Source organism: Ursus arctos, unplaced genomic scaffold (genome assembly GCF_023065955.2).
Source record: "Ursus arctos isolate Adak ecotype North America unplaced genomic scaffold, UrsArc2.0 scaffold_18, whole genome shotgun sequence".
NCBI lineage: Eukaryota > Metazoa > Chordata > Mammalia > Carnivora > Ursidae > Ursus > Ursus arctos.
This window is the reverse complement of record NW_026622852.1, coordinates 29,103,108-29,130,176: the sequence shown is the minus strand read 5'-3', so window position 1 is coordinate 29,130,176 and position 27,069 is coordinate 29,103,108. Positions and strand designations below refer to the sequence as shown.

The 27,069-nt window shown below is 50.0% G+C and overlaps 1 protein-coding gene across 1 annotated transcript in view; it reads left to right on the top strand.

The window, feature by feature from the left end:
- GABBR2 (gamma-aminobutyric acid type B receptor subunit 2) overlaps positions 1-27,069 on the top strand; it is a 336,894-nt gene that overhangs the window by 290,955 nt on the left and 18,870 nt on the right. Inside the window, exon 14 of the mRNA XM_048223257.2 lies at positions 26,823-26,933. Coding sequence (XP_048079214.1) covers positions 26,823-26,933 — 111 coding nt within the window. The remainder of the gene's footprint in view (positions 1-26,822; positions 26,934-27,069) is intronic.

The following is a 27,069-nucleotide window of genomic DNA, read 5'->3' as shown; positions in this document are numbered from 1 at the left end:
ACTCTCTCCCCATGCCTCCATATGTCCAAATTCAACCCATCTGTCTGGGCCCATTAAGCCGACTTCTCCAAGAAATGTCTTTGCCGAGTTGCAATTTAATTTAATATTACACCCTCACCTTTTACCAAGGGCCCACTTATGGGACTAAAGCTGCCAATTGAAGAATGATTCAGCATCTTCTGTAAAGGACTGTTGTTCAGTTTGTGACTTAGTGCCCCTGAGATGGAGATCCACGGGCTAGATCCTCATGGAATTCAGAGCCAGGAAATGGGATGTGCTCTCCCGTGAACTTGTATCTACTTCCTTCCTTCGATCAGGCAGTCATAGCTGAATAAGCCACTCCGTTTTCTTTTTAACCTTGGCTGCCAGAAAGAAGGAGCCAAATTCAACACTCTGGCTGCAATAACCATCTTATCTCAGGTTCCTGGAGGATTATCTCTCTTTCTGATCATGTGTCTTTATTTTTAATTGTCCTGTTGTGTTTAGGCTTTTATTGTGCGCTGCCTCAGGCCCTCTGGGAGAGCAGGCAAGGTGTAAATGCCAGATTAAGTTATTAAAATGAGAATGCCGGGCAGGATTTAATTGGAATAATATGCCAGAGAGACATTTAAGGATGTCCACAGATACTCGCCTTCTGGCACGGGTCCCGGCCTAGCCCCAGCTGCAGTCAGCATCATGGGCCCCATGTGTGGACAGACAGGCTCTGCCGGCCACAGCCACATTTCTGGAACATCTTGTATCATCAGAAGGCATCTTAGATATGTGAGAGATTAGTTTTTTCCATCTTCCTTGTTGGCTTCCCTTTTGCCTTCACAAAGCAAAAGATGCAGAGCCACCACACCAGAGCGCAGCCCTGAGGCTAGAAGTTCTCTGGCCCCTCCCAGAGCATGTGCTCTCCAGGGGATGATCCATTCACTAGAAATTCTTGAGTACCTGGAACAGAATGGCTGGAAAATTGTCTGTGATACTGGCAACTTCTGACCACTGTGTGTCTTGGTAAAACCATTCCAGTTCTTGAGCAAAAGGAGCCTTTACATTTTGGTGATTTTTTTCCCCAATCCCACACATCTGTGTTGGCACAAACTTCGGCTGCTGCACCCACAGAGACCGTCCCTCTTTTTGGTGGGGAAAATTCCAAACAACCTACTCTTCGTAAACTATGTGTCATCGGCGTGTTCCTTCAGCATTGGGGGGGGGGGCACTGTCTGCCATGCTCAGGCTCCCTTAAGGACTGCGCAGGCCGGTGGGCAAGATTAGACACACACAGAGACACACAAGCAGGGCGTTGTCGCCAACTCTGTGTTCCCTCTGACACAGGCCTCCAGATTCTCGGTTTAAAGTTCAAGTGACACTGCTGAGATACTGGGCTTCCTTTTCTAAAGTAGGAGCCAGGATTGAGTTTGGATTTAATGCCCCTCAGAGGATGAAAAAGTAAAAGAGAACCTGTGTTTGTCAGGGTTTTGCTCTGGTAGGGGAAAAAAAAAAAAAACAAAAGCTCTGGCCTAAAGATAATAAAGATTCTTTACTCACCAGAGTACTTGTCCATCAAGAGTCAACTACAGCTTCCCCCCTAGTGTCCTAACTCCAGGACACAGCTGGTGGGGCAGTTTCTGTGGCAAAGGGCAAGAGTACGTGGTAAAGCATGCACTGACTTTTAAAGCTCCCACTCCCGAGTATCACATGTTGTTTCCATGCATGTTTTAGTGGGCAGAACATGTTCACAATGCATGCCTGAGTTCATGGGGCACGGAAGAGCAGTCCTACTATGTGCCGAGGGGAGAGAGAGCCAGGTACTGATATACAAGGTTCTCTGTACCTAGTACAGTGACCGTAGTACATTCTATATGAATGATATAGTACACTCCGTCCAACTTCCTATCGCTGTCACAAATACTGCCCCATCCGAGAATGTGAGCTCCGCAAGGACTTGGCGGGAGGGATGGTTGTCTTTTATTCACTGCAGGATCCCCAGCATATGGAAAAGTCCTCTGCACATAGGACACACTCAATAAATAATAGTAATTGAATAATTGAATGAACTCCTCCTTAGAGCAACCATATTGGAACAGCAGTGGGATATTCTCTGAGAGGTTGTGTACTAATCCCACAGGCTCTACTGCCAAACCCTTTCCTAACCCACCACTCTGTCCACCTCCGCTGCTACCACTGAGGCCCAGAGCACCATCACCCTCAGTATCTGGCCTCGCAGAAGGGGGTGCTGTGAGGGAAAGCCGACGCAGTGCGCGAGAGGTGTGATGAAGTGAAGAACCGTGATCATGCAAGGCACTGAGTTGTTTATTGTTCTTACAAGTTTCTAAGCGGGCTCCCTGCTCCCACTCATTGTCACTTACAAGCAGAGACGTTCATTTTTAATGGTTTATTTTGAGATATAATTCAGATGCCATAAGATTCAGTTTTAAAATGTATGCCACTGTGGCTTTTAATACATTCATAAGACTGTGCGAACATCCGCACTGATTCCAGAACTATTTCATCATCCCCAGAATAAACCCCTCTTCTTTGGCCCATCACCCCAGATTTCACTTTCCCTCCAGCCCCTGGCAGCCAGTCATCTGCTTTGTATTTCATGGATTTGCCTGCTCTGGACATGTTACATCAGTGGGATCATACAATATGCGGCCTTTTGGGTCTGGCCTCTTTCACTTAGCAGAAGGGCTTTCCAGGTCCGTCCACGTTGTAGCACGTGTCAGCACTGCACTCCTTTTATGGCTGAGTAATATCCCCTTCTATGGATAGACCACATTTTGTTTCTCTGTTCATCAGTTAATGGACATTTGGGTTCTTCCCACGTTTTGGCTATTATGAACAATGCTGCTATGAGCATTCATGTACAAGTTTTTGTGTAAACATTATGTTTTCAGTTCTTTTGAGTATACACACACATACATACACACACACAACACACACACACCCTGTAGAATTGCTGGGTCATATAAAATTCTGTTTAACATTTTTAGGAACACAGTGGCTGTACCATTTTACATTCCCAGCAGTGTATGAGGGTTTCAATGTCTCCACATTGTTGCCAAAAATTTTATTTATCTGCCCTTTTGGTTATAACCATCCTATTGGGTATGAAGTGTTATCTCATTGGGTTTTGAAGAGAATTATTATCAAAAAACTAATGATGGTGAGCATCTTTTCATGTGCATGTTGGCCATTGGTATATCTCCTTTGGAGCAATAACTCTTCAAGTCCTTTGCCCGTTTTTTATTATTTGTCTTTTCATTGTTGATTTGTAGGAGTTCTTTATGTATTCTGGATACTACTAGATCCTTATCAGGTATACGATTTGTGAATATTTTCTCCCATTCTGTGGGTTGTCATTTCACTTTCTCAGTACTGTCCTGTGACATGCAAAAACATTTTTAATTTTGATGATGTTCAGTTTATCTATTTTTTCTTTGGTTGTTTGTACTTTAGATATCATAACTCAGAAACCATTGCCTGGTCTGGGGACATGAGGATTTATTACACTTATGTTTTCTTCTAAGAGTTTTATAGTATTAGTTTTACATTTAGGCATTCTGTCTAGGTTTTTTTTTTTTCATTCTATTTGTTTTGAATTAACTTTTTATACAGTGTGAGGTAATGGTACAAATTATTTCTTTTGCATGTGGATATCTAGTTGTCCAAGGACAATTTGCTGAAAAGAATATTCTTTCCCCCATTGGATAGTATTCTAACCCCTATACAAAATCAATTCACCATTGATGTATGGTTTATTTCTGGATTCTCAATTTTATTCCATCAGTCTACATGTCTGTCCTTATGCCAACACCATGCTGTCTTGATTATTATCACTTATGGTAAGCTTTGAAATTGGGAAGTATAAGTCCTGCAACTTCATTATTTGTTTTCAAGACTGTTTTGGCTATTCAGGGTCACTTGATTCCGTTAGAATTATAGTATCAGTTTTTCCACGTTTGCAAAAAAGATCGTTAGGATTTTCATAAAGGTTGCGTTGAATTTGTAGATCGATTTGGGGAGTATCAACATGTTAACTAATTAACAAACCATACATGGCCCCCAACATTCTGTCTCACCTCTTCCTGTTTTTCTATCACATTATTTATCCTTCACTCTCTCCTCTGTTTTTGTCTTCCTCCCGTAGAATGTGAGCTCCATGAAATCGGGCCCTTGCCTATCCTGTGCAGTGCTCTACCCCCTAAAGCCTATATAGGGCCTGGCAGGTACATAGTAGGTGCTTAATATATGTTGGTTGAATGGACATGTGAATGATGAGCAAAGGAATGCATGCATGAATGAATGAGTGAATGAATGAATGGACACCCCTCCCTGGCATGCCTCTTTTCAGCTTTGGCAGCCTCTTGACCAGGTGATGCAGTTGCTCAGCAGCTGGCTGAAATTATTGGGTAAATATGTTGATACTGGCAAGAAAAATAAGTAATATTTTAAAAGTCAGGGAGGAAGATTTTTCAGTGGTTTTAAAGATAGGCTACATTTGTGGTTCTCCATCCTGGCTGCATCACTCAGAAAATATCTTTTTTAAAATACTAGTGCTGAGGTCACACTCCCCAGAAAATCAGAATTGTCAAGGGTCCTGAGCCTTGGGATTTTATTTAAGTTGTCCTGGGTTCTAGTTTGCAGCCAGGGTTGAAACGTTCTGGACTAGCCCCTCACCAGTCTTTAGGAAGGTCCCAGGACAGCACTGCGAATGCCAGAGTTAGATATAGCCTCAGCACAATAAAATTAAGGCTAAAAAGGTAAGAGAAGAAAAACCTGAATCCAGAAGACCTGAAGTTGAGCTGGTCCCCTCCCAAGCCCCACCATGCCCCCCAGCCCAGAGGACCTGATGGTGACAAAGAACATGCAGACTCAGAGAGAGGGCCACATGGGAAGGCGCACACGTGTGAACCCCACAGCTGAATGAGCATCTCCAGTCTCATGAGTTTCTGAAAATCACTCATCATCATTTAAATAATTGTTTTCCCCGTGGAAGAGAGAGAGAGCGAGCAATAAAAAGAAGGAAAAGCTACAAGATTTCTGTTTCTGACATGTTTTTCATTGCAGTTGAGAGGCAGGTGAGCAAGTTCTAGACCGAAACTTTAGGCAGGGTAAAAAAAAAAAAAAAAAAAAAAAAAAAAGTGCCCTGCAGTCTCAGGGAGCCACCAACCACAGAAACTGAGAGGAAGGCATAGGCCAAGGGGACCGAAGTGTCCAGGCACCTCAGCACTCACAGTGGCTCTGAAATGGACCCATTGGCCACTTGCTGAATGTTTGTTATTTTTGGCCATTGTTGGGCTTGAAGTTTCTCTCTAAAGCAACAGTAGATTGAACTTCTCATGCTGAGTCATTCTGACCTTGACATAGGATGGAACACTTCGTGTGACCTGAAGATGCTCAGTGCAGTTTAGAGGATGCTGACACGAACTGGGGGCCCCTCCCAAGAGCTCAGGCGAGGGCAAGATAAGCTCAGGTCCTGCCCGATTCTTAGTGCCCGGCCCACACACTGTTCTGCCCTTCTGTGGACGGGGGGCCCCCAACCCCAGGTTTATCCCACTAGGGCACAGGCACTCAACAGTTGGCAAATGCATACTGTAATGACAACAGGGGCTCACATCTCCATAGCATGGCACAGTTCACAACACGGCTGGACATCCCCATTTTAGAGATGAGAAAACCAAGGCTGGAGAGGTGAACTGAGCAGCCCGAGATGACCTTGCTACACACTGGACCTATCCGTAGCCCAGGCCATGTGGTGTCAGAGGGCATGGGGTCACTTCTGCTAGAATGGGCCTATTGGTCTCTTCCTGCTTTTTTTTCCCCGCGCATCAATCCTGCGTTTTACTTGTTTTGTTTTAAAAAAATATATTTTCTTCATTGATGCTTTTGAAATTAATAGCATCCACTGTGCACAGTGTTCTCATATAAATGTTTAAATCTCTTTTACATCCGTGAATTGTTTCATGAGCATGGAGCACTTGTGAGCAGATGTTCAAGCCCAGCAAATTGAGACCTGAGAGCATTGTCTCCCAGTCCAGCCTCGGTAGCAGTGTGCTCTGCCTTCATGCAGGATTCCGACTAAGCTGTGTTGTCTTGGTAATAACAATAGCAAAAACAGTAACACCAGCAGCTCTTGGCGAGTGCAGACTATGTGCTAGGCGTTGTTTCAGACGCTTCACTTTACCAGCCCGTTTAATCCTCACAACAAGCCCATGCAGCACTCACCATGATATTCAGATGAGAAAACTGAGGCACAGAGGGGTTAAGTGACTAACCCAGAGCCACACAGCAGATACGTGTGTAGCATATCGCCCATAACGGTTAAGCAGATGGATTCTGGAATTAGGCTTAGCTTCAAATCCCAGCTAAGCCACATACTGTGTGAAGTTAGGTAAGTGTAGTGGGCAGAATGGTGACGCCCCCAAAAGATACATCAACACCCCCACTCCCAGAATCTATGAATATAACTTTATTTAGAAAAAAGGGTCTTCGCAGATGTAATTAAGGATCTTAAGATGCAGTCATCCTGGATTACCTCGATTGGCCCTAAATCCAGTGGCAAGTGTCCTTGAAAGAAACAGAAGAGGACAGACACAGAGAGGAGAATGCCATGGGAAGGGGGAAGCAGAGATGGGGCAATGTGACCACGAGCCAGGGAGCTGTAGCCCCCAGAAGCTAAAAGCCGTGCAGGATTCTCCCCCGGAGCCTTCAGAGGGGGTGAGCCCTGCCAACACCTGGCTTTCAGACGCCTGGCTTCCAGAATGGCTCAAGGATAAATTTCTGTTGTTTTAAGGTACCCACTTTGTAGAAATGTGTTACAGCAACCCTGGAACACTAATACATATCATGAGTGACAACTGCCAAGGGCCACAGTTTCTTCGTCCATAATATGGGTCTCGATATCAATAGGACCTACTGCCTAGGGCTTTGGGGAGAATTAGAAGGCCTTACCCTGTGCCCAGCTCATCAAGAGTACTTGACGAAGTTAGCTATTGCACGGAGCAATATTTATGACCTGCTCCTGAGCTCTCTGAGAACCAGTCCCGCATCTTGCCGTTTTCCTGTGTCTGACTCTTTGTCCCTGGGCCCCCTGAGCCCAGACCAGCACGTTCCTGGCTCAGGAACCTCCGAGAAATCGAATCTGACTCCCAAGCCCAGACTACAGAGCTGCTCCTCTGAGCCATCGTCCCCAGAGCTGCCAGAGCGAGACGATGAACATTCACGCATGACGTTTTAATATTTCACCCAAGAAGTCATTTTCTTACATGAGTCAGACACAGGAGGCTCGGAGAATTAAATCAGAAAGGTAACTCTGGGCCCAAGTGATTTCTGCCAACGGGTGTGGAGGACATTCCTGGGTCCTCTCGGCTCTTTCTTATCTGTGTCTTACAGTAGACGGGAAGCCAGCTGACGAGAGATTGCATGTTCATACCAATTATTAAAAGTATATGGCAGCCTTCTGGAAATGCATTCACATGCCAAGGAAATGGAATGCATTCACAAGCCAGGCTCCTGCACTGTGGGCTTTGGGGGAATGATGAGGTAGCCATAGATGCTATAATCTAAGGTTCTGATCTGTATTCTCCCATCTCCTAGCTTCGTGACCTTGCTTGAGAGACTCACCCTCTCTGAGCCCCAGCACCTACTGGGAAAAATCCATGCCTCCCTCACAGGTTTACCAGGAACATTCACTAGTATAACATGTTCAAGGGCCTAACGCTGAACCTGACCCATGAAAGGAGTTCAATCATCGTGACTTTTGTTCTCTCTCCTGACTCCACACGTCCTGACTCCGCAAGGAAACAAACACAGCTCCGCTGCCGGCCTCCCAGGGAGGGCTGAGGAGCAGTGCTGCATGTGGGGTAGGTCAATACATTCCACCACACTTCTACCGAAGTCCACTCACTTAATCCTTACCGTCACCCTGAGCACACAGAGTCCTGCTCCCATTTCGCAGGCGAGCACCTGGAGGAGCCCAGAGTCAGGTGACAGGCTCTGGACCATGAGGTAGCAAGTGGGGCTCAGAGGCACGAAGCCAGGCCTGCTGCTCCCCAAAGCCAAGCTCTCCGCCCGTGCTGCATGCTGGTTCTCACAGGAGACCACAGGTGGGAAATTACTTCGGAAGCAGCAGAGCTCCACCCCCGGGTGAGGCCTATACTGTTACTATCTCCAGCATTTGTCTGTCAGCGGGCATCTTAACTGCTGTCTGGTCCACCTGTACCGTCCTCACTTACCCCTTCGAGGCATAAACCAGTTGGATCAGTCTCATGTGGCCCACTGCATGGTCCTTTGTGAACTTACACACGTGTGGTCAAAACACACCCCCCGTGCACATTCCCCCTGCCCCGGGCCTTCTCACACACCCACGCCCTGTGCCCTGACCTCATGCCCTCACTTCCGCCTCCAGGGAGCTCTCAGCACAACCTGCCCTGTGTCATGGAGAAGCTCTTGTGATGCCCAGCTGCACCAGGAGGCTGCTAGAGAGCCAGGAGCCATTCATTCAGTCGCCAGAACCTCACTGGCTGGGCATCACTGGGTGCCAGACACTGGGGCCACGGCAACGGTGGAGGTATAGTCCCTACTCTCAGGACTATTCCAGTCCCCGGGGGACAGGAATGTTCACGGACAATGTCAGGATAGGTGGAAATGCTGGAACAGCTCAGCCCCCAGCCCTACGGGATCACAGAGGAGGGGCTAATCATACTGCCTTGAGAAATATTTCCCCCATAAAAGAAGAGAGGGGACTTCCCCCCCGCCCCCGAATCTTGAAAGAAACAAGTGGGACTTGGATAAAGAAAATGGGAGCTGTGTGAAACAGTCTGGCATTTCCTCAAAATTTGAACAGAGTTAACCGTGTGACCCAGCAAAACCACCCAGCAATACACTCAAGAGAAATGAAAATGTGTGCACTAATACTAGCAAAAAAAAAAAAGTAGAAACAACTCAAACAGCCATCAACTGATGAATGGATACACAAAATGTGGTCTACCCATGTGGTCTAATCAGCTATAAAGAGGAATGAAGTTCAAATACACATGACAACATGGATGAACCTAGAAAGCATCATGTTCAGTGAGAGAAACCAGACACTACGAGGCCACGTATTGTATGATTCTGTCCATACGAAGTGTCTAAAAGAGGCAAATCCACAAAGACAGGAAGTTGATGAGGGGCCAGGAGAGGGCGATAAGGAGTGACTGCTTATGGGGTTTCTTTTTGGAGTGATGAATAGGATTTGAAATTAGATAGTAATAATTGTTGAACAACATTGTAAATATACTAAAAACCACTGATTATACACTTGAAAACTGTTAAGAGGATGAATTTCGTCATGTGAATTTTATCTCAACTTTTTAAAAAAACAGGTAAAGGTGGACAGGGGCCCTCCAGGTGAAGAGCATTCCAAAGCAAGGGTAGGAAGAGTGGGAAATGCTTTTGGGGAACACCAAGTTTCCCATCCAACTGGAGGCATAATGCATTGTATTTTTCTACTGTTGCTTCACAGCTTTAGAAGACTGATTGTCAGCCCTAATCCCTACAGTAGCCATTAGGATATTTTCACTTGCAAGTAACTTAAGTTGGAGTGCACAGTAAAGGCCACCTACTGGCATCTTGGAAAGATGCAGAGGTGATGTGGACTTCAGGCACAGTTTGATCAGGGATCCATTTCATTTCTCCGTGATTCTTTTGTCCCTGCCTTCCTCCATGTGTGAAATACGTCATCACACTAGCTTCCCACATATTATGGACATATGAAAAGAAAGATGCATTTCATCTAGAAAGAGCTTATAAATTTTGGACAAAATAGAATTTTAGTTGAATTTTAAATAATGGGCAAAACTTCAAGGAGTAGATATTAGAGGCAATGGCATTCCTGGTAGATGAAAATCCTTGAGCAGGAAAGTATAGACTATGTCTGGGGAAGAGTTCAAGAATCAGTTGCTTCTGGCTGCGTTTTAGTTGAAAGTAGGTATAGGGCTGGAGGGAGCTTGGACTTTAACCTGAGAGGCAATTGGGAGCCATTAAAGGAATTTTAGCTGTAAACCAACATGATGAGCTCTTTGTCCAAGTTCACTCTAGTTATCATTTTATATGATGGCATTATTATATTTTTCTTAGGTATGATCATATTGTGATTGTGTAGGACAACGTATGCATTTGTGCTGAAGTGTCATGCAGTCTGAAATTTACTTTCAGATGGTCTGGGAGGTGGAAACGTGTGTGTGTGTGTGTGTGTGTGTGTGTGTGTAGAGAGAAAAAACAAGAGAGAAAGCTGTCATCAGGGAGCTTTTCTGGGGGTAGATTGCAGCAGGCGGGGTAGAGGGCTATGTAACAGTAGTAACAGCTGGCCCTGATGAGCTCTTCCCTGGGGCCAGGCACTGGTCTAGTGGTCTTCCACATCAGTCCATTTAAACCTCAATCTCATGAGTTAGGTACCATGTTTGCACCCATTTCACAGATGACAACAATGAGGTTAAATCACTGCTGCAGGCTCCTATCATTTGTGAGTGGCAGAGTTGGGACTAGCACTCAGGCAGTCTGGTCCCAGGGCTGGCATCTTGAACCACCTGATATCGGTCTCCTGTCCTAGACTAATGCACTTCCTTATATTCTCATTAACTGGCTGGCTGATGGATGATTGATCTGTTTATTTTGCCAGACCAGAGGGTCAATAGCAAATTCTGGCCCCAGCCTCATTGGTATTTTTGCAGTAAATCAAGACCTATTTATTACCCATAGAGTATTTTGGGGGTCCGTGGTAAAAAAGAAATGCAAAACTTAATTTCACTTCTCTGCTACACTGCTCATTCTTTTTTAATAACGCTCTCTTATCAGCCTCCTGGCAGCTTCTGCGTTTCCTGTGCATGTTAATTTCTTTATTATTAACATTGGTATCTGTGGCTCAGCCCAGCATATCTTGGTGCTTTTTGTTTCCAGCATGCACCCATTTTGCCTTGTTCATTGGCATATGCGGGGCCAGTTCCTGTTTCTAAAAGGGATCCTTTGAGCCTCGGTAAACACATGGCTTTCAATTAGTCGTGCAATCCTCATTCCCATTTTCATCCCAGCCGCGTCACTAATTTGAGTGTTTTTCACATTCCCCCAAATACAGGCTGTCTTGTGTCAAGCTTCTGATATTGTTCCTCAACCATTGTCTTCTCTCCAGGTCACAGCTCAGAGAACCCCACAACCTAGCATATGACAAACAGGTGTCTGGAGGTTGAACCCTGGGGTAGACAGAGACAGGGGTTTGTGAGATGAGCTTGGAAGGTGATCTGGGACCAAATCCAGGGAGGATCTGAGTGTTAAGCTGAGAACTTCAGACTTTATCCTAAAAGCCAACATCCTCCCAAAGTATATGACATAGAATGCTAATCCCCATTAGGTGTCCCAAAATAAAAGGGAATGGGGGATTTCATGGTCCACTCATTTAAGAAATCCCAAAAACTATGCATCTGCCTCTTGGAAATGTACACTAGGCTTTAGTATGTTAAAGGCTCTGAAAAGTCCTGCAGTTAAAAAAACTGTTTAATTATGGGAAGCCTGTGTGGCTCAGTCAGTTAAGTGTCCGACTCTTGGTTTCAGCTCAGGTCATGATCTCAGGGTTGTGAGATGGAGCCCCGCATTGGGCTTCAAGCTCAGTGCGGAGTCTGCTTAAGATTCTCTCCTTCTCTCTCCCCTTTGCCCTTCCCCCTGCACGCTGGCCCTCTCTCTCTCTCTCAAATAAATAAATAATCTTTAAAAATTTTAATTAAACTATTAATATTTAATAATAAAAACATTTTCATTAGCATTTCCAAAACTTTTTTGGCCATGGAACCCTTTTTTCATGGAGCATATTTACACTTACATATTCTACAGAATATAATTTAGGAAGCGCTGCTGGGGGGGGACGAGGAGTCTTTGTGGGTTTCGAGTAGGAGGGTGCGTGCTTACACTCTGTTTGGGAAAGGTGGTGCTGGCCATCAGGCGCCACTGGGGAGCCTGGAGGCAGGAGGAAAGGAGGCCCCTACGCAGTTCAAGCCAGACGAAATAAGGATCTAAAGCAAAGGTTTCAAATGTTTCAGTGTTTTCTTTCTTTTTTATTTCAAGCTGCATTGTTGTCTTAAAATTGGAAAATCAGTGTTGCTATAATAAATCATAGCACAAGGATTTTACTCAGGCATAAAATCTGAATGAGAAAAGCAATCTGTGCGATCTTGCATCTTCAAAGGAAGCATTTAGCCCAACAGGGTGTTGGAACACAATAGCCATCTGCCTCTGCAAATCACTGGTTCATCAAGGCTTTCCAATCAGAGAGACCCAGATTCATGTCCCAGGGCCGCACCTTCACCTTCGTGGCTCTGTGACCGGGGCCAGGGCCCTGTCTCCATTTGCCCACACTGTAGACAAGAGGAAGAATAACCCTTTCCTCCCCGCTCAGCTTCAAGGACTGCGTGCGGTGACAGGCGCCAAGTCCCTAGCACGGTGCCTGACACGTGAGAGCAGAAACACAGATGTCATCGCCCTTCTCTATTGGCGGCGAGAGGCTGAGCAGGGCTGCTGTAATAAAGAAGCCCTAAAACTTAACAGCAGAACACGTCAGAAGTCTCTCTCTCTCACTCACCGTCCACCTGTGCCTCCGCGTGGTCTCCAGAGTAACTGCCTTCCGCAAGGCAGCTCAGGGATCTGGGCCCGCCGGCAGGTGGGCTGGCGGCTCTCCGGTCCTGCAACAAGGGGTCTAGGTTCGAGCACACAAGGGGCGATGTCACCTCCCTCATAGCGCGCTGGCCAGAATGGGCCCTGGAACCCCCACCTACTGGTGAAGGGGCTGAGAACCATGGACCAGCAGCTGGGGTGTCGGGGAGCCCCTCTGGTCAGCCCACTCCGTCTCTCTGAGCCTGTTTCCCCCTCTGCAGCAGAGGGCTCGCACTTGCTGCCCTACCCTGCATGGGACTGTAAACATCAGTACGTGGAAAATGCTCAGTGATGTGAGAGGTGATGGTGGGCTTGCTTTTCGCTGTGCCAAAGCCCTGTCACTTTCTTTGGTTCACAGGAAAAGTGTACACCTTCCAACCTCCTTAACACTGGGCTCCTCTTATTCCCCCCACCGCATCCTGTCTCTAGGTGCTCACCCCCTTCTCTCATTTGGGCCTTTGAAATTATTTTTCAGTTAGATCGTGAAGGTCACCTAGCAGTAGCCTTTGGTGGCTGAGTTTTGGAGTTGCACAGTAGGGCCGCACACCATGTGTGGAAAGAGACCCCGAAGTGTCGTGAGGGATGAGGAGGGGTCAGTGGTGCATTTCTCCCGGACGGCAGAGAGAACTCTCGGGGGTTCTGCAGCATGAGATCTGTGGTTTCTTAGATCTCTAAGGAACACCAGACAGGGGTGTGTGTGTGTGTGTGTGTGTGTGTGTGTGTGTGTGTGTGTGACCATTTCAAGCACCAGTATTCCCTTAAACATGGATACTGGCACTGTGGACTGCCAAGCTCCATGCTGTGCTTCAGCTGCCAAATACCCAGAGCAAGCTCAGGGGACAGCCCCAATGAGTAGGGCTCTAGGTGTGGGGAGGGGACCCCACTCTTGCCCTACTCAGATCCCCTGGGAAACTTGTGTTCTCATAAGAGACCCAGACCCTATGCGGATAGTGACAAGATGAAGGGTGGCCAGGAGAGGGAGAGGGCCCAAAACTGTGCCACGTCCAGCCAGCAAAGGGAGGTCTCAGTGGAATTAGCACCGCTGCAGCCAGGACGGAGCCACGACCCTCAGGGCCCCGGAAGGCAGAACCCAGGACCAGCAGGGGCAAGTTCTGGGGATGCAGTTCTCAGTCCAGGAGGAGGAAGAACATTCACGCTTTAATGTGACCTATCCCAGAATGAACTGTGCTGCCTTCGGAAGTTGTGTCTCATCACCAGAGCTGTGCAAAGAAAGGTTGGAGACACCCTTGGCAGAGACTACACAGGGAGGAATGGAAGTGAAAGAAAACGTTTGGGGCTCTTGAAGCCTAAAAGGTGTGTGAGTCCACAAACTAGAACAACGTGATCTCAGAAGACTGTATGTGTGTATCTCTTAGGAGAGAGAGCGCGCGCGTACTGGCAAGGCAGAAGGAAACGGGCCTAGAAAAGCGAGCCGGCTGCGGGGTGAGGAAGGGGGCATGCCCACTTGCCAGGAGCCTGTTGCCACCCGGGGATCCCAAGCGTGGCCAGCGGTGACAGCAGCACCAATTACTACATCCTATCTTGGAACAATCTTCGCAGCATTGCACTTTGGGGGCTCCCAGTCCGCCTGCCTCCCTGAATGACAACAGGAAAATGAAACGGATGCATTGTTCTCACTGGCACTACCCTGGGGCGTGTGTGTCTCTGGGCTCTGTCGTCTTTTGTCTTCTGTGCTCTTGCTCGGTGCTCAGAGCAACCCTCAAAGCAGGTGACTGGCATTTCTCAGAGGAGAACGTGGGGCTCCAAATGGGCATGTGACAGAGCTGGAGCAAGAACCCTCAACCAGAGGCAAGGCCAGTGGCTGTCCGTCATCCCAGGGCACTGCTGTGTCGCCCTCCTGCCTCTTAGCCAAGGGCAAACAGGAAAATCTGAGATGCAGCAGGGAGCGGGTGGCAGGGGGGAGCACTTGATGCCCCCCCCCCCCCCGCCAAGGCAGTCACCTTCCTTTCTCCTTGACGAACTGAGACTCCCAGAACGAGCCAGAGTTCCAGGGAGTAGCTCAAACACCAGAAAGGGCCCTGGGCTAGGAGTCAGGATGCAAGTGTGTTCCCTGGGGTGGGTTATAGCCTGTTCCTGGGCTCGGTGTTTTCTATGCAAAATGGGAATGAGGCTGATGGCCCTACTGAATTTTTAGGGTTGTTAGGCAGATCGAATGACATTGAAAACCATAAAATTGAGGCACGTGTACAGCAGTGGTAGAATACTCTATCCGTGATCCCGCAGGCTCGTGCTTCCTGATTTAGAGCCTCCTCGCACCCTAGCTCCGTCCCCTCCCTGTTCACACCAAGCCGGGCGTGGACTTGACAGCAGGCAGTGGCCGTGAACCACCAGCCAGGCCATGCAGCAGACCCCTGCGAGAGGGTGATGAGACACACAGCACCTGCATGGCCAGGCCAGGGCTGAGTAGGGCGAGCTTGGGGCCCTTGAGGTCTGGGCTAAGTGGGGGGGGGGGGGGCAGTGCCAGTGTCCCCAGGGACTGGGGCTGGGAGCTCTACTCAGTCCTGGGGCCACAGACCTCTCCCCAGGCCAGGGGCAATTGCCCCCACAAAGAGGCCCTTGGCCTGAGGGGTGCTGGCTTAGAGGCAGGATGAGGGTGAGTGGGCACTTCAGCAGGCAGGCCCAGGCCAGACTGGAAAATACAGAAGGGGCTGCCTTTGGCCAACTCAGAGCCAAGAAAAAGTCTAGCGTAGGGCAGGACCCCAGAGTGACCACAGTGGTAGCTCATGGCTGGAGGTGCCTGGCCATCCATGTGCCCCAAGGCCAAGGAGAGCACCGTCTTGGGACACTTGAAACCCACTACTGACACTCCAGTGACCAGGGCACACTTTGGCGTCGTTCTGGATCTGCGGTTTAAAGCAAAGGTTTGGGAAATTGGGCAGACCAGGGTGCAAGTCACAGCTCTATCATTTAGTGCCTGCGTGACCTTGGGCACACCACTCAGCCTCTCTGCGTCTCATCCAGCGCCCCCTAAAAGGGGGCTCACTAGAGCTCACTCCTGCGGTGACTGTTGGGATGCAACGGGCAGTGTATAGAACACGCTTAGCCCAGAGTCTGGCACACGGTGAGCAGGCAGGAAATGGCAGGGAGGGGGGTGTGGAGAGGAGATACAGGTGGCGGAGGGGATGCTGGGTGATACCGGAGGGGGAGGAATAATCGAACACAGTATGTCCAGCACGGGGTGATGGGCCTCCCTGAAGAGAGGCAGGAAGCACGGGGGCCTCGGGGGGGCAGATGCAGGACAAGAGTCCCTAGAAAGATTTCAGAGATGGAGGAGTGGGTGCTGTTCACATGGTGGTGAAGAAAGGGCATCCCAGGACCTGGAGGGGACATTATGAGGCCTCGCCACGGATGCATGAGGCTGGTGATGGGCATCAAGGCCCATCACAGAGGGTCACAGTGCTGGAGTCACGGGTCAGGGCGTCTTTCCTGTGGTTTGAGAAGCTGTGGAAGATCTCTGGGTTGGGAGCCAGGGTGGGATCAGAAAGGAAGGGATGCCGGGGCTCTGGTTTCACTGGTGTGGACAGTGGAGCAGTTCTCTAAGCTAGCCAACCTGGGATGAAGGGCAGCTTTAGGGGACAGAGTGATGAGTTCAGACTGGAAATGTGAGGTCGGAGGCCCAGGAACGTCGAGGAAAGGGTTGCCCTCCGGAGGAGGAAGAGGAGCAAGTAGAGGAAGTGGAGAAGGCCCCAGCGGAGGAGGGCAAAGAGTCAGGAGAAGGCAAGGCCTGGAGGTGAAGGGAGAGAGCGTGGGAGCAGAAGGCTAAATAGGGTCCCCTGCCTTTGACCTCTAGGAGGTTGGTCACCAAGACCATGTGGAGCATCGCAGTGGCCTGGGGATTGTGGCAGCAGGGAAAGAATGTAGATGGCATTCCAGGCCCCTTTTTTTTAGAAAGCTCGGCTGAAGGGCAAGAGAAACAGAAAGCTCCCACAGAGGAGTTTTAGACCAGACTGGGGCTAGGGTGGGGGCAGGGGTGACTGCCCAGGAGAGGGGGTGACAGAGCACAGCATGCGGGAGTTTCCTTCCCTCCATCATGTTCCAGGCAGTGCTGGGGACTTCCCTCATGAAGCTCTGGGTTTCGTGTATGCTCAGGGTTTGCTTTACAACATCTCAGAATCTTACTACTCCTGTGGGCTCTGAAAGACACAGGCCTCCCTTCTCTTGTCTGCTGCTGCTCTTTTCATCAGTCTGCTCATCCTCTGCCCACTGGGTCAGCACCCCCCAGATCCTTGCAGGGGCCTGGTCTTGGGGCCCTCCAGCCTCCACTTCCTACTGATGCCCACCAGTGGCTCTCGCATGCACCCTGGGAAACCCCGTGCTGCGGATCTCTGCCCCGTGGGTTGGGACATGAGGGGTCCGGGCATCCCGGTCCTGCCGAGGTGGTACAAGCCAGACCCCAGGCAGCCGAGCCTGCATCCCATCTGGGGCCGCCACACAGAATCTCCGCATGTTGGCACTTGAGGAGACCTCACAGGCTAAGGGGCTTGCTTGCCCCATGTCAGCCAGCAGACTTGCTGCTTCTACAAAACTCAGGCGACGATGTGACTAGTTAACCCATCTTTCTGCATAACCCAATGTCAGCTGAGGCCCCATGGGCCTTGAGATCTGGGAAGAACTGGATGAGCAGCACAGACGTGGGTGGGTGGCAGACAGACCCAGCTCACGCAGGCAAGCCCTGGGCTGCCTGGTATCCCATTCAAGGGAAGCCAGAAATCTGGGTGTTCCTGTGAATCACCTGAGTTTTAAATCCTGACCGTGAAGGCAAAATATTCTAAGCCCTGTGTAGCTCAAGTGGAACACATCCGTGGCCCGCACACCCCCAAAGGCCACGGGCTTCTCCCTGCTCTGGCACCCAGCTGTGCCCTGGTGACCCTCTCTCGAGGATGTGCTGCTGGGTCATCATTCCAGAGGGGAGGCGTGTGTTTGGGCCCCGGTCTCGTTCATTACCCAGCCCCGGCAGGCTTGGGGAAAAGCGCATGATGCCAGCGTCCTCGTGCAGACCGTGAAGCCGACGCCCGTGCGCAGCGCGCCTGGTGAAGGTCCCCCCTGATCAAGCACCTCTTGGCTTGGGGTTCGGCAGCAACACCTGTGAGTCCTTCCAGCTCCAGGCTTGCTCCAGAGGCCTCCGACTCAGGCCCAAGGAAAATTGGGGCACCTTTGAAGGCCCCCTGCCCAGGGAGGGGAACAGAGCCAGGCCACAAGGAAGGACAGAAGTTGCGACGCCCGCACCTGCTCTGCAGGGAAGAAGGCTGCCTTGCCTTTGCCTCTGACCTGCTGTGTAACCTTAAGCAAGTCTCTTGTCCTCTCTGGGTCTCAGTTTCCTCACCTGTAGCATGGGTATAAAATTCCTGGCTCCTTCACCAGACTGCCCTGAGGTCGAAATCAAAGAGAGATTCTCGTATAAATACATATGGGCTGCAAAGAGCTAGAAATTACTATACTTGTCAGCCCTTAACATCCCCAAGACAATCCTCACCCCAGCTGTGACCCTTATACAACCATGGGATTTCCCACTAATTCCAAGGTCGAACTCAGAATGCCTCTCTGAACAGGACCAGGCTAGGGTCTTGCTCTCCCCCTGGGGGCCTGATGCTGACCAGGGCCCCTTGCCCTTCTCAGCCAGGTCCCAGCCACCTACCCACCCTCCCCCAGCCACCTCATCTCCCCTCCACAAAGCATTGCTCCATGAGGATGTAGCCAGTGGGCATCGGGTGAGTGGCTCTGGGGCCCATGGACATTGATCTGGAAGCTGTTCACGTGCACCTGAGCAAGGGTGTATGGCACCCACAGATTGGATGCATCGAAAAGCCAGCACCAGAGGGCTGGTGGGGCAGTGCCAAGCACCCATGAATGGTAAATCCCCATAAATGTTGGCTGGTGAGCTGCCCACAAGGCTGGCCCCTCCTGTGCTAGCCCGAGCATGGTCCAGTGCACAGGGCATGGAGGGTCAGGATACCTTTATCTGGGTCTCCACTCAGTCACCCACTTGCTATGAGTCCTCATCTGGGCCTCAGTTTCTCCATCTATAAAAAGAGGAATTGGACTAATGCATGATCCCTTTCATGTTTGGAAATGGGGAGCCAGGGGAGGGAGATTTGGGCTGTCCCAGTGACCAGAGGACACTCCTGGCATTTTGGGCCTGCGGTCTAGAGACTCTGAGTGCTCTGCACGGAACAAGACTGTCCCTCACAATGAAGAATCATACCCCCTCCAAAGAAAAAAATGCAGAAGCACCCCTGTTGAGACACCCTGGTGGGTGATCTCACAGGTCCCTTCCAGATCTGGGATTTGGAAAAAATTCACCCAAATTCATAACCAAATATTCTAAGAAAAATTCCTTACCTTAAATGACAGCTTCTAGCTCTGCTGCCTCAGAGATGTGGGACTGCTGCTGTTGAGATAAGCAGCCCAGCCCCGGAGGGATCCGGAAGGTTCCTTCTGGCTTCAGTGCTCTGACTCTGCAGTTGGAGATAATGATGACGGTTTACACATAAGGAGCAGGCTTTCCAGCCTCTAAAGCCTGCTAAACACACCGTTTACCTCCTGTGATCGTCTTGCCAACCCCGGAGGTTGCAGATGAGCAAACCATGGCTCAGAAAGGCTTAGAGATGTGTTCAAAGTCACACAGCTGGCAAGTGATAGAGCTGGGGTCTAAACCCAGGGCCGTTTCCCCTCCCTGCCCAGACTTCCCTGATGGGACTCCCTCGCCATCTCCCCCAGCAAAAGCAGTGTTGACTCACCTACCTTCCCAGGAAAAGAGAAGCAGCCCAGTAAGGCCAGACAGCCTCGCCTCCCCTCACCACACACACTCAAACTCACATTGATACTCACATACCCTCACCTCCAGTAGGAAAACCTACCAATTTTACCATAGATTTCAAAATCAACTTTGAAATGAAAAAGAATAAAGTAGCACGAATGGCCCAGGGACAAAGTTCTAAAAGCCAGCTTCTGGAAGCTGGTCAGAAGGTAGAAGACACCCCCATCCTTGCAAGAAGCCCTGGCCAAGTGGGGCTGAGAACCTGACCCACTCAGAGCAGCGGCAGCATGAAAGGTCCAAGGGACAAAGGGCCCCATGATCACAGGTGCGGCACGTGGCCCTCTTCACTCCCGCCACCCGGAGCCCCCACCCTCCCTGCCCAGACCAGCAACATGGCTAGCCCTAAGCGCCCTGGCCAGCCCCACGCAGGACACACAGAAACACAGTACTACTGGGGTCTGATCCGGGGTTAGAACATAGAGACAAGCCTTCAAGTCTGCGCTTGTGCTCGGCTGTCACTGTGGGTCACAGGTGTGCAAGCGACAGAAGAATCTGCATTTTTAAGCAAAGAAGATCCTTTAAGGCCTTGCCGCCCAGACAACAGTCCCGGGACTAGCAGCATCGGTGTCATCTGGGAGCTGCTTCAAGATGCAGCACCGTGGGCACCACCCAGACCTACTGACCCCATCTGCACTTTAACAAACTCCCTGGGGGCTTGTGTGCACAGCATCGAGTGGGAAGCAGAGCTGGTCCCTCACTGACTATATGCCAGCCACACTGGCTTCCTTTGGGTTCCTGAAACACACCGAAGCCCTTCCTACTTGCTGTGCCCTCTCTCAGGAATGCTGTCCCCTAGGTTCTCACATGGCTGCTGTTCCTCAGACTGAATGTCTCCACTTCAGAAAAGCCTTCCCAGACCACCCGATCTGAGGCCGATGCCCCTCTTGGCCCTTCTAGTTCCCGTTTGCAGCACGGATCGCTGTTCTGTTCGCAGCTGTGCTGTGTGGTCTGCCCTTGCTAGAACGCCCGCTCCAAGAAGACAAGCACCCGGTCAGCCTGACACACCTGGGCCCAATGTGGAGCACAGTGCCGGGCACACAGCAGGCAGAGTGAGTGTCAGACAAATACAGTCTGAAATGAAATATAGGACGACTGTCACCATCCCTCCGTTATTCCAGCTCACATTAACTACGCTGTAAGTTAGCCCTCGGACCCACTTTGCAAGCGGGGAACTGAGGTCTAGAAAAGGGTGGGGCATGTCCACGGTCACCCGGCAAGTCTGTGGCAGAGCAAAACCAAGGCCTTTGACCTTTCAGGACTCAGCACCTCAACCCATGCCCGGACCCCCTGCCCCTCCGTGCCTGCGGCCTGACAAAGCAGGATGTGTGCAGGGGCCACTGACCTACATTGTGAGTAATTGCATTATGCAGAGGGACTCTCAGGCCAGCTGCTCTCCTTTGGCTGCACAGATGGGGGAGGCTTTCCCAGGCAGCTTCTGCATGCCTCCCGCAGAGCAGCGGGCCGGACCGGGAGTCAGGTGTGAGCACTTCCAGCCTGCGGCCGGCACAGACAGGCATGGCCTCGCTGCCGGGCACTGCGCCCCGTCAGGCAGGAAGAGCACCTAACCAGCTTGTGTGCAACTAGCGCCACCGAAGCACGGCCTTCACGGAGCTCCAGGGGCTTCAGAGGAGGCCTCTACGGAGCACTTCACAATGAAGTCGTTCCTCCCACAAGCAGCCCCTCCCAGTTTCTACAGCAGGGTTCTAAGATTATGCCCACTGTCTCCTTGGAATGTGATGTGGTGCTCGCGAGAGGCAGGGCAGGCTGGGAAAGGCACCTGGTGAGGGAGGAAAGACCACTGGTGTGGGTGGCAGACAGACCTGGCTTTGAACCCAGCTCCGACACTTACTAGCTGCAGATTTGGGGCAAGTTCTTTCTGTGCCTCCGCTTTCTCATCTGTAAAATGGATACGACACGTCGTTGGATTCTTAAGAGGCTTTGACAAGACAGCGTAGGTAGAGTTGGCAGCTTTGCACCTGAAGCGTTGTCGTCACCCGTGACGAGCAGCACTCGGTGTTCCTAGGGCAGCTGTTACTGGGTGAGGTCGACTCCCTCCCCCTCTGAGGCTGTCTCTCGTGAAATTGTCCTGATCTTACCAGAGCGGAAGAGCCCTGAGGACTGGCTTTGTCTGTCCTGGTGATTGTTGAATTCCCCTCTGCCCAGAACAGTACCTAGCAAATGGTAGTGCTTCGTAGCTATGTTGGAATGAATGAATGATTACTTGGGTAATTGCCCAGGTGGGCAACAAGTAAGGAAGAGAAATAAAGAAGGGAAAAAGCAATTCGAAAGCTCTTATAGGCTGGTCATCCATGGAGATTGATTTAGACCAGTGGAAATGCTGTAGTCCCTAGTCATACAGAGAGGCAGGGCTGAAATCCTGGCTCAGACTCTGATAGGAGACCATAGTATGCCGTCTGCAGGGGTCTGTGCCCTGTGTGTGTGCTGCCGGAGCGAGCACGGGTCAGTGCCCTGGGATCGCTGGCCCTGGGCTGCAAGGCAGGCCCACACTGAGAGCAGGATGAATGTAGGGTCAGTAGGCTTGGGTCCTCCAGCCCCATATTCCCCAATATCCCCTACCGTCCCACGCCACTCCTGCCGTCTGGAAGGGGTGGGCGGCCGGTCCTCCAAGGTGCCTGGAAATCTGGCCTCCTTTAAGATCATTGGGTGCCTTCTAAAGTAGCACAGGATGCTGCTGAAGGCCTTGAGGCCCCACTGAGCCACAAAAGTAGCTCCGTGTCCTCAGTAGAGGGTGATCTGGGGCCACTCGGCCAGACCCTCCGTGCAGGTCTTGGATGCCCTCTAGTGGCACCTTGGTGTATAACAACGACTCCAAGTAAGCCCTCAGGTGGTGGCGCCTTTCCAAGCCCCCACTGTCCTCCCTCCCCATTCCCCCACCAACCCACCCTTTGCATCATCAAATACATCTCTCCCCATGTGTGTGACTGCTCAGACCACTCTGAATTCCAGTCCCAGGCACGATTAGAACAGATCAGATAAGAAAACGCATGGCTTTTACAGTTGGCTTTGAGATTCAGTACAGGGGTACTATGCAGACTCCCCATCTCCTAGCCCCAGGAGTGCATGAAACCCTAAACCTTCCCCAACCCCTGCCGCTCTGATCCACGTACAGTGTGCCCAGACATGGGGTTGTGTGGGGATGACGTTAATGATCAAGAGATTTTTGTGGCTTCTTTCTGGATCTGCGCCTGGGAGGATAGGGCAGAAGCAGCTCCGCCCACCCTCGGACCGCTGACTTCTCTGAACTCTCGACTGGCCCTTGATTTTTTGCTGCCCTCCCACCTCTGCAGTGGAGGCTGTGCTCAAGCTTATTGAGATGGGTGGGGAGCTAAAAGACCAGATGTAGGCATTCGGTCAGAGCAGACCAGGATGGGGAGCGTGGCAGGGGGGAGGTAACCTGGCTAGAATGTCAGCTGCAGAAGGGGGGAGACAGAGCTAGCAGCAGTCCGAGGAAAACTACCTAATGGAATCAAGCATGAGGAACATATGAATCACCAGTGGAAGGTAGTTGTTTAGAAAGCCGAGGAGATGTGGAGCAAGGGCACTGGCAGCCTCATTCGCCACCACCTGGAGGGTTGAGATCGATTACAGGACTATAGATCGATGGTAAACTCAAGCAGGTTGAAGGACCAGGTCGACTCCTGGCAGGGGGCGATGTGTGTCTTCACTGCAGCTCTTGGCCTCCTGAGGGAGGGCGTGCAGACGCAAGGAGAGAGCTCGGATTATTCTGAGGACCCCAGAGGAGAGGCAAGGACCAGTGGGGTGGAGGTATAGGACAAGGTTCTGGTTCGGTAAAAGAACTGTGCAGCCACTCAGCAAGAGTGGGAGGGGGCAGGCTCTCTGTCACTGGGGATGTAAGAGCCAGACAACCGCTCGGCTTGCCGTGGATAGAGTTTTCATAACATTGAACAATGGGGTATGACAGCATCTGTCCTTTATACAGAGAGAATCTAAGAGTCCATCATAAATTATTGCCTTTCATTGTAGAACAACAGCTACTATCATCATTAATGGGTTTGCTATTCATGCATGACCGTAATGGGCCTGTGCTACTGCATTCTGATGTCTGCTTGGTTGTCAGGCATTAGAGAAACCAGGTTTCACTGTTGGAAATCACTGTTGACCTTCGGACCAGCTCCTTTCACCGCCTTTCGCTGTCTCCTCAATTAAACAATGAAAAGACATTAGGAAACCCCCCATCACCGTTACTAGAATCCAGCCCAGCTCCTGAGTGGGTCGCAGCGGAGGGGAAATCTCTGGCCTGGCAGCTCTGACTGTGGGTCCTGGAGATCACCTTCTCCTGGGCTGTCTCTCACTAGTCCCCACTGCTGCCATGGCAGAGGCCTCAGGGAGTCACTCGGAGCCTATGTGTGGACTCAATGACCATGGAACCAACGCGGCTGAGCTAAGGCTTTCTGTGGCTTAGGACAGCAAAAGGAAAAACAAGCCTGAGAGAGCATGCAACTGGATGGTCTGGTTACAGAATGGCCTGAGTACACAGGCCCCACTTCCCTCGCTCTTCTTGCTTCCATGTGGAACCCCAGTCATTCCCTAAATCACAGGAGTCCAGACCATTGCCTGCTTCAAAGGCCAGGCTGAGAGTGCAGGGCCCAAAGAAATAGGGTGCCCATTCCCTGTTACCTAAGGCCTGCTTTCCACATCCCCAGATCCCACCAAAATGTCCCTTCTTCCTGGTGAGTGATGCTAGGGCTGCCTGCCTCTTACCCTCGGGCATGTGGCTTTACCCTGGGTCTCAACAGGACAACTCCATCCTGGACACAGTTCTTTGACGAGATACTCTCAGTGGGTATCTGTTCTAAAGGCAAACAGATTTGCAAATATATCTTCAACTTTACTTTGTAAATGTGTTATTGGTAGTGCATCGATGTAGAAATTCTAAAACTATTTTGTGTCTATTGAGTATTGAGCAAATGAGTGACTACTTTGATATTGTGGGAAACCAGGGATCTCACTATGAGAGAAGAAAGATGCAAATACAGGATGGGAAGAAGCAAGAACCCTGTGGCATAGGACTTTACCTACATCTATAAACAGATGGTAGGGAGACAAGGATAGATACATAGAATGATATTGGATGGATGGAAGGATGGATGGATGGGTAGATTAGATAGATAGATAGATAGATAGATAGATAGATAGATAGATAGATAAGGGAGGGAGTGAGGGAAGGAAGGAAGGGCCTAGAAGTAATGTTATCCTAGGAACAGCGAGCACATCTAGTGCCCAGATCTTGGTTTCTAAATATCATTCTCCACCAGAAAGACCCAAGACTCCTCAGAGAAATGGCTGGTTCTGAGGCTGGGGAAAGGGAAGGACAAAGAAGTACAAGTACGTATTGTGCCAAGACTTAGGAAAGTGCTCCCAAAAAGTATGGGGATGTATTGAAAAAACACATGAGGCTGCATGAGGGAGTTTCCACTGGCCAAATCTGGGAAAATTTGAACATTAAAATGAATGATAGTAATGGAAATGAAAAAGGAACCCCCAAGGGGCACCTGGGTGGCACAGCGGTTAGGCGTCTGCCTTCGGCTCAGGGCGTGATCCCGGCGATCTGGGATCGAGCCCCACATCAGGCTCTTCCGCTATGAGCCTGCTTCTTCCTCTCCCACTCCCCCTGCTTGTGTTCCCTCTCTCGCTGGTTGTCTCTATCTCTGTTGAATAAATAAATAAAATCTTTAAAAAAAAAAAAAGAAAAGAAAAAGGAACCCCTAAATGCAAACTGATATGCATAAATAAATGGGAGGAAAGGAAAGATCTTGTTTACAGTGGAGTGCCAGTATGTAAATGAAATGATAGAGTTCCAAAATCACCATTTTGTGCCACCAAAGGAATGTGACTCAGGTAGAAACCATCACTGGATGCTGAAACCACTGAGTTGATGTCTGTGGGGGGAAAGGGCCACTCACAGAGTCTCAAAGTATTTCCCACAGAGTATTTATTAATTACAAGGGGGAAATGGTACCTTTGAAGTGGAGAGATCTGGCAGACATCACCTGAACCAAATGATCACAGTTAACATCAGCAATAATGGGACAAAGTGCCATCATGTGCCACTGAGGTGGAGCTGCAAGGAGGCAGAAACGTCACTTTACATAGGATTCCTGCCCTGAATGCTTAACCCGAATCTAATCATGAAAACACATCAGACAAACCCAAATTGAAGGACATTCGACCAAATAAATGAACCAGATTCTTTAGAAATACCCATGACATAAAAGACCAAAGTAGGCTGAGGAATTGTTGAAGATTAAAGGAGACTAAAGACAAGTAAATGCAGGGCAGGGTCCCATATTGGACCCTGCTTTGGAAAAACCACAATTGTCTGAAAGGCCATTATTGGGTCAATTGGCAAAATTTGAAAATTGATAACATATTAGATACTGTATCAGTTAAATGTCCTCAATTTGATAAGTAGATGTGGTTATATAAGAGAATCTTCTCATTCTTAGGAAATGCTTGCTAGATATTTAGGGGTGAAATGTCAGGATGTCTGCAACTTACTCTTAAATGGTTCAGAAAAAAACATATGTAGAATTTTTTTTTTTTTTGTCCATTCTCTGGGTGTGTTTTTCTCCTCTTTCCACCATGTGGCTGATTCTCACCCAGAGTTTCCCAGCTCAAATTCCTGAGAGAGAGACTGTGTTTGCATAGGGTCCTCACCACCATCCCTCTTTGAGCAGAGCACTGCACTAGGAAACTTCCTAAGTCTCTGACCAGGCTCTGGATTGGCTGCTGTGGGTCAGGTACCCACCCTCTGTCCAATCAGCTTTGGCCCAGGGTGGGTCATGTGGTATATAACATGGCTGCCCCCACTGCTCGCTCGCTGGGGGTGATGGGCAAGAAGGTCTCCTTAGAAGAGCTCCACAGGCCCCAAGGCTGGCCCAGCCAGCAGTTACTGGAGTTAATCCCAGAGACACCTGAAGCCCTCTTGACATAGCTTTGTGCCTTATTCTCACCTTCACTCTTTGAACAAACATTGCAGATGCATGCAGCTCTCACGCTAAGTACTAGAAGCACAGGAAGTGACCCACTCCCCACCGTCAGGAGATCTGACTCATGTTTGAAAGGCATGAAGAATGCAGATAACTAGAGTGCAGGGCTGAATCATGACCAACAAACAGAAAGCAGCTTCATGGGAACATAGAAGAGGGGTCCAAAAGGCTTCCTGGACAAGGGACTGCCTGTAGCTCATGGGACGGCAAGTGGCCCTCAGCTGGGGCCCTGGCTGCTGGAAAGGTGCCCAGTGCCATCCCTGGGTTTCTGTTTTCTCTTTGCACAGCCGGACCCAGCAGGACGGGACATCTCTATTCGCCCTCTCCTGGAGCACTGTGAGAACACCCACATGACCATCTGGCTTGGCATCGTCTATGCCTACAAGGGGCTTCTCATGGTAGGTGCGGAGCAGAAGGCAGAGGTTGGGGGGCTGCTTCTCTGTTAGAGCTCTCTCTCCCAGGGGCCTCTGTGAACATAAAAATAAACAGAGCCCCCAGGACAAAGCACTTACTAACTGCCAGGCCCCATGTCTG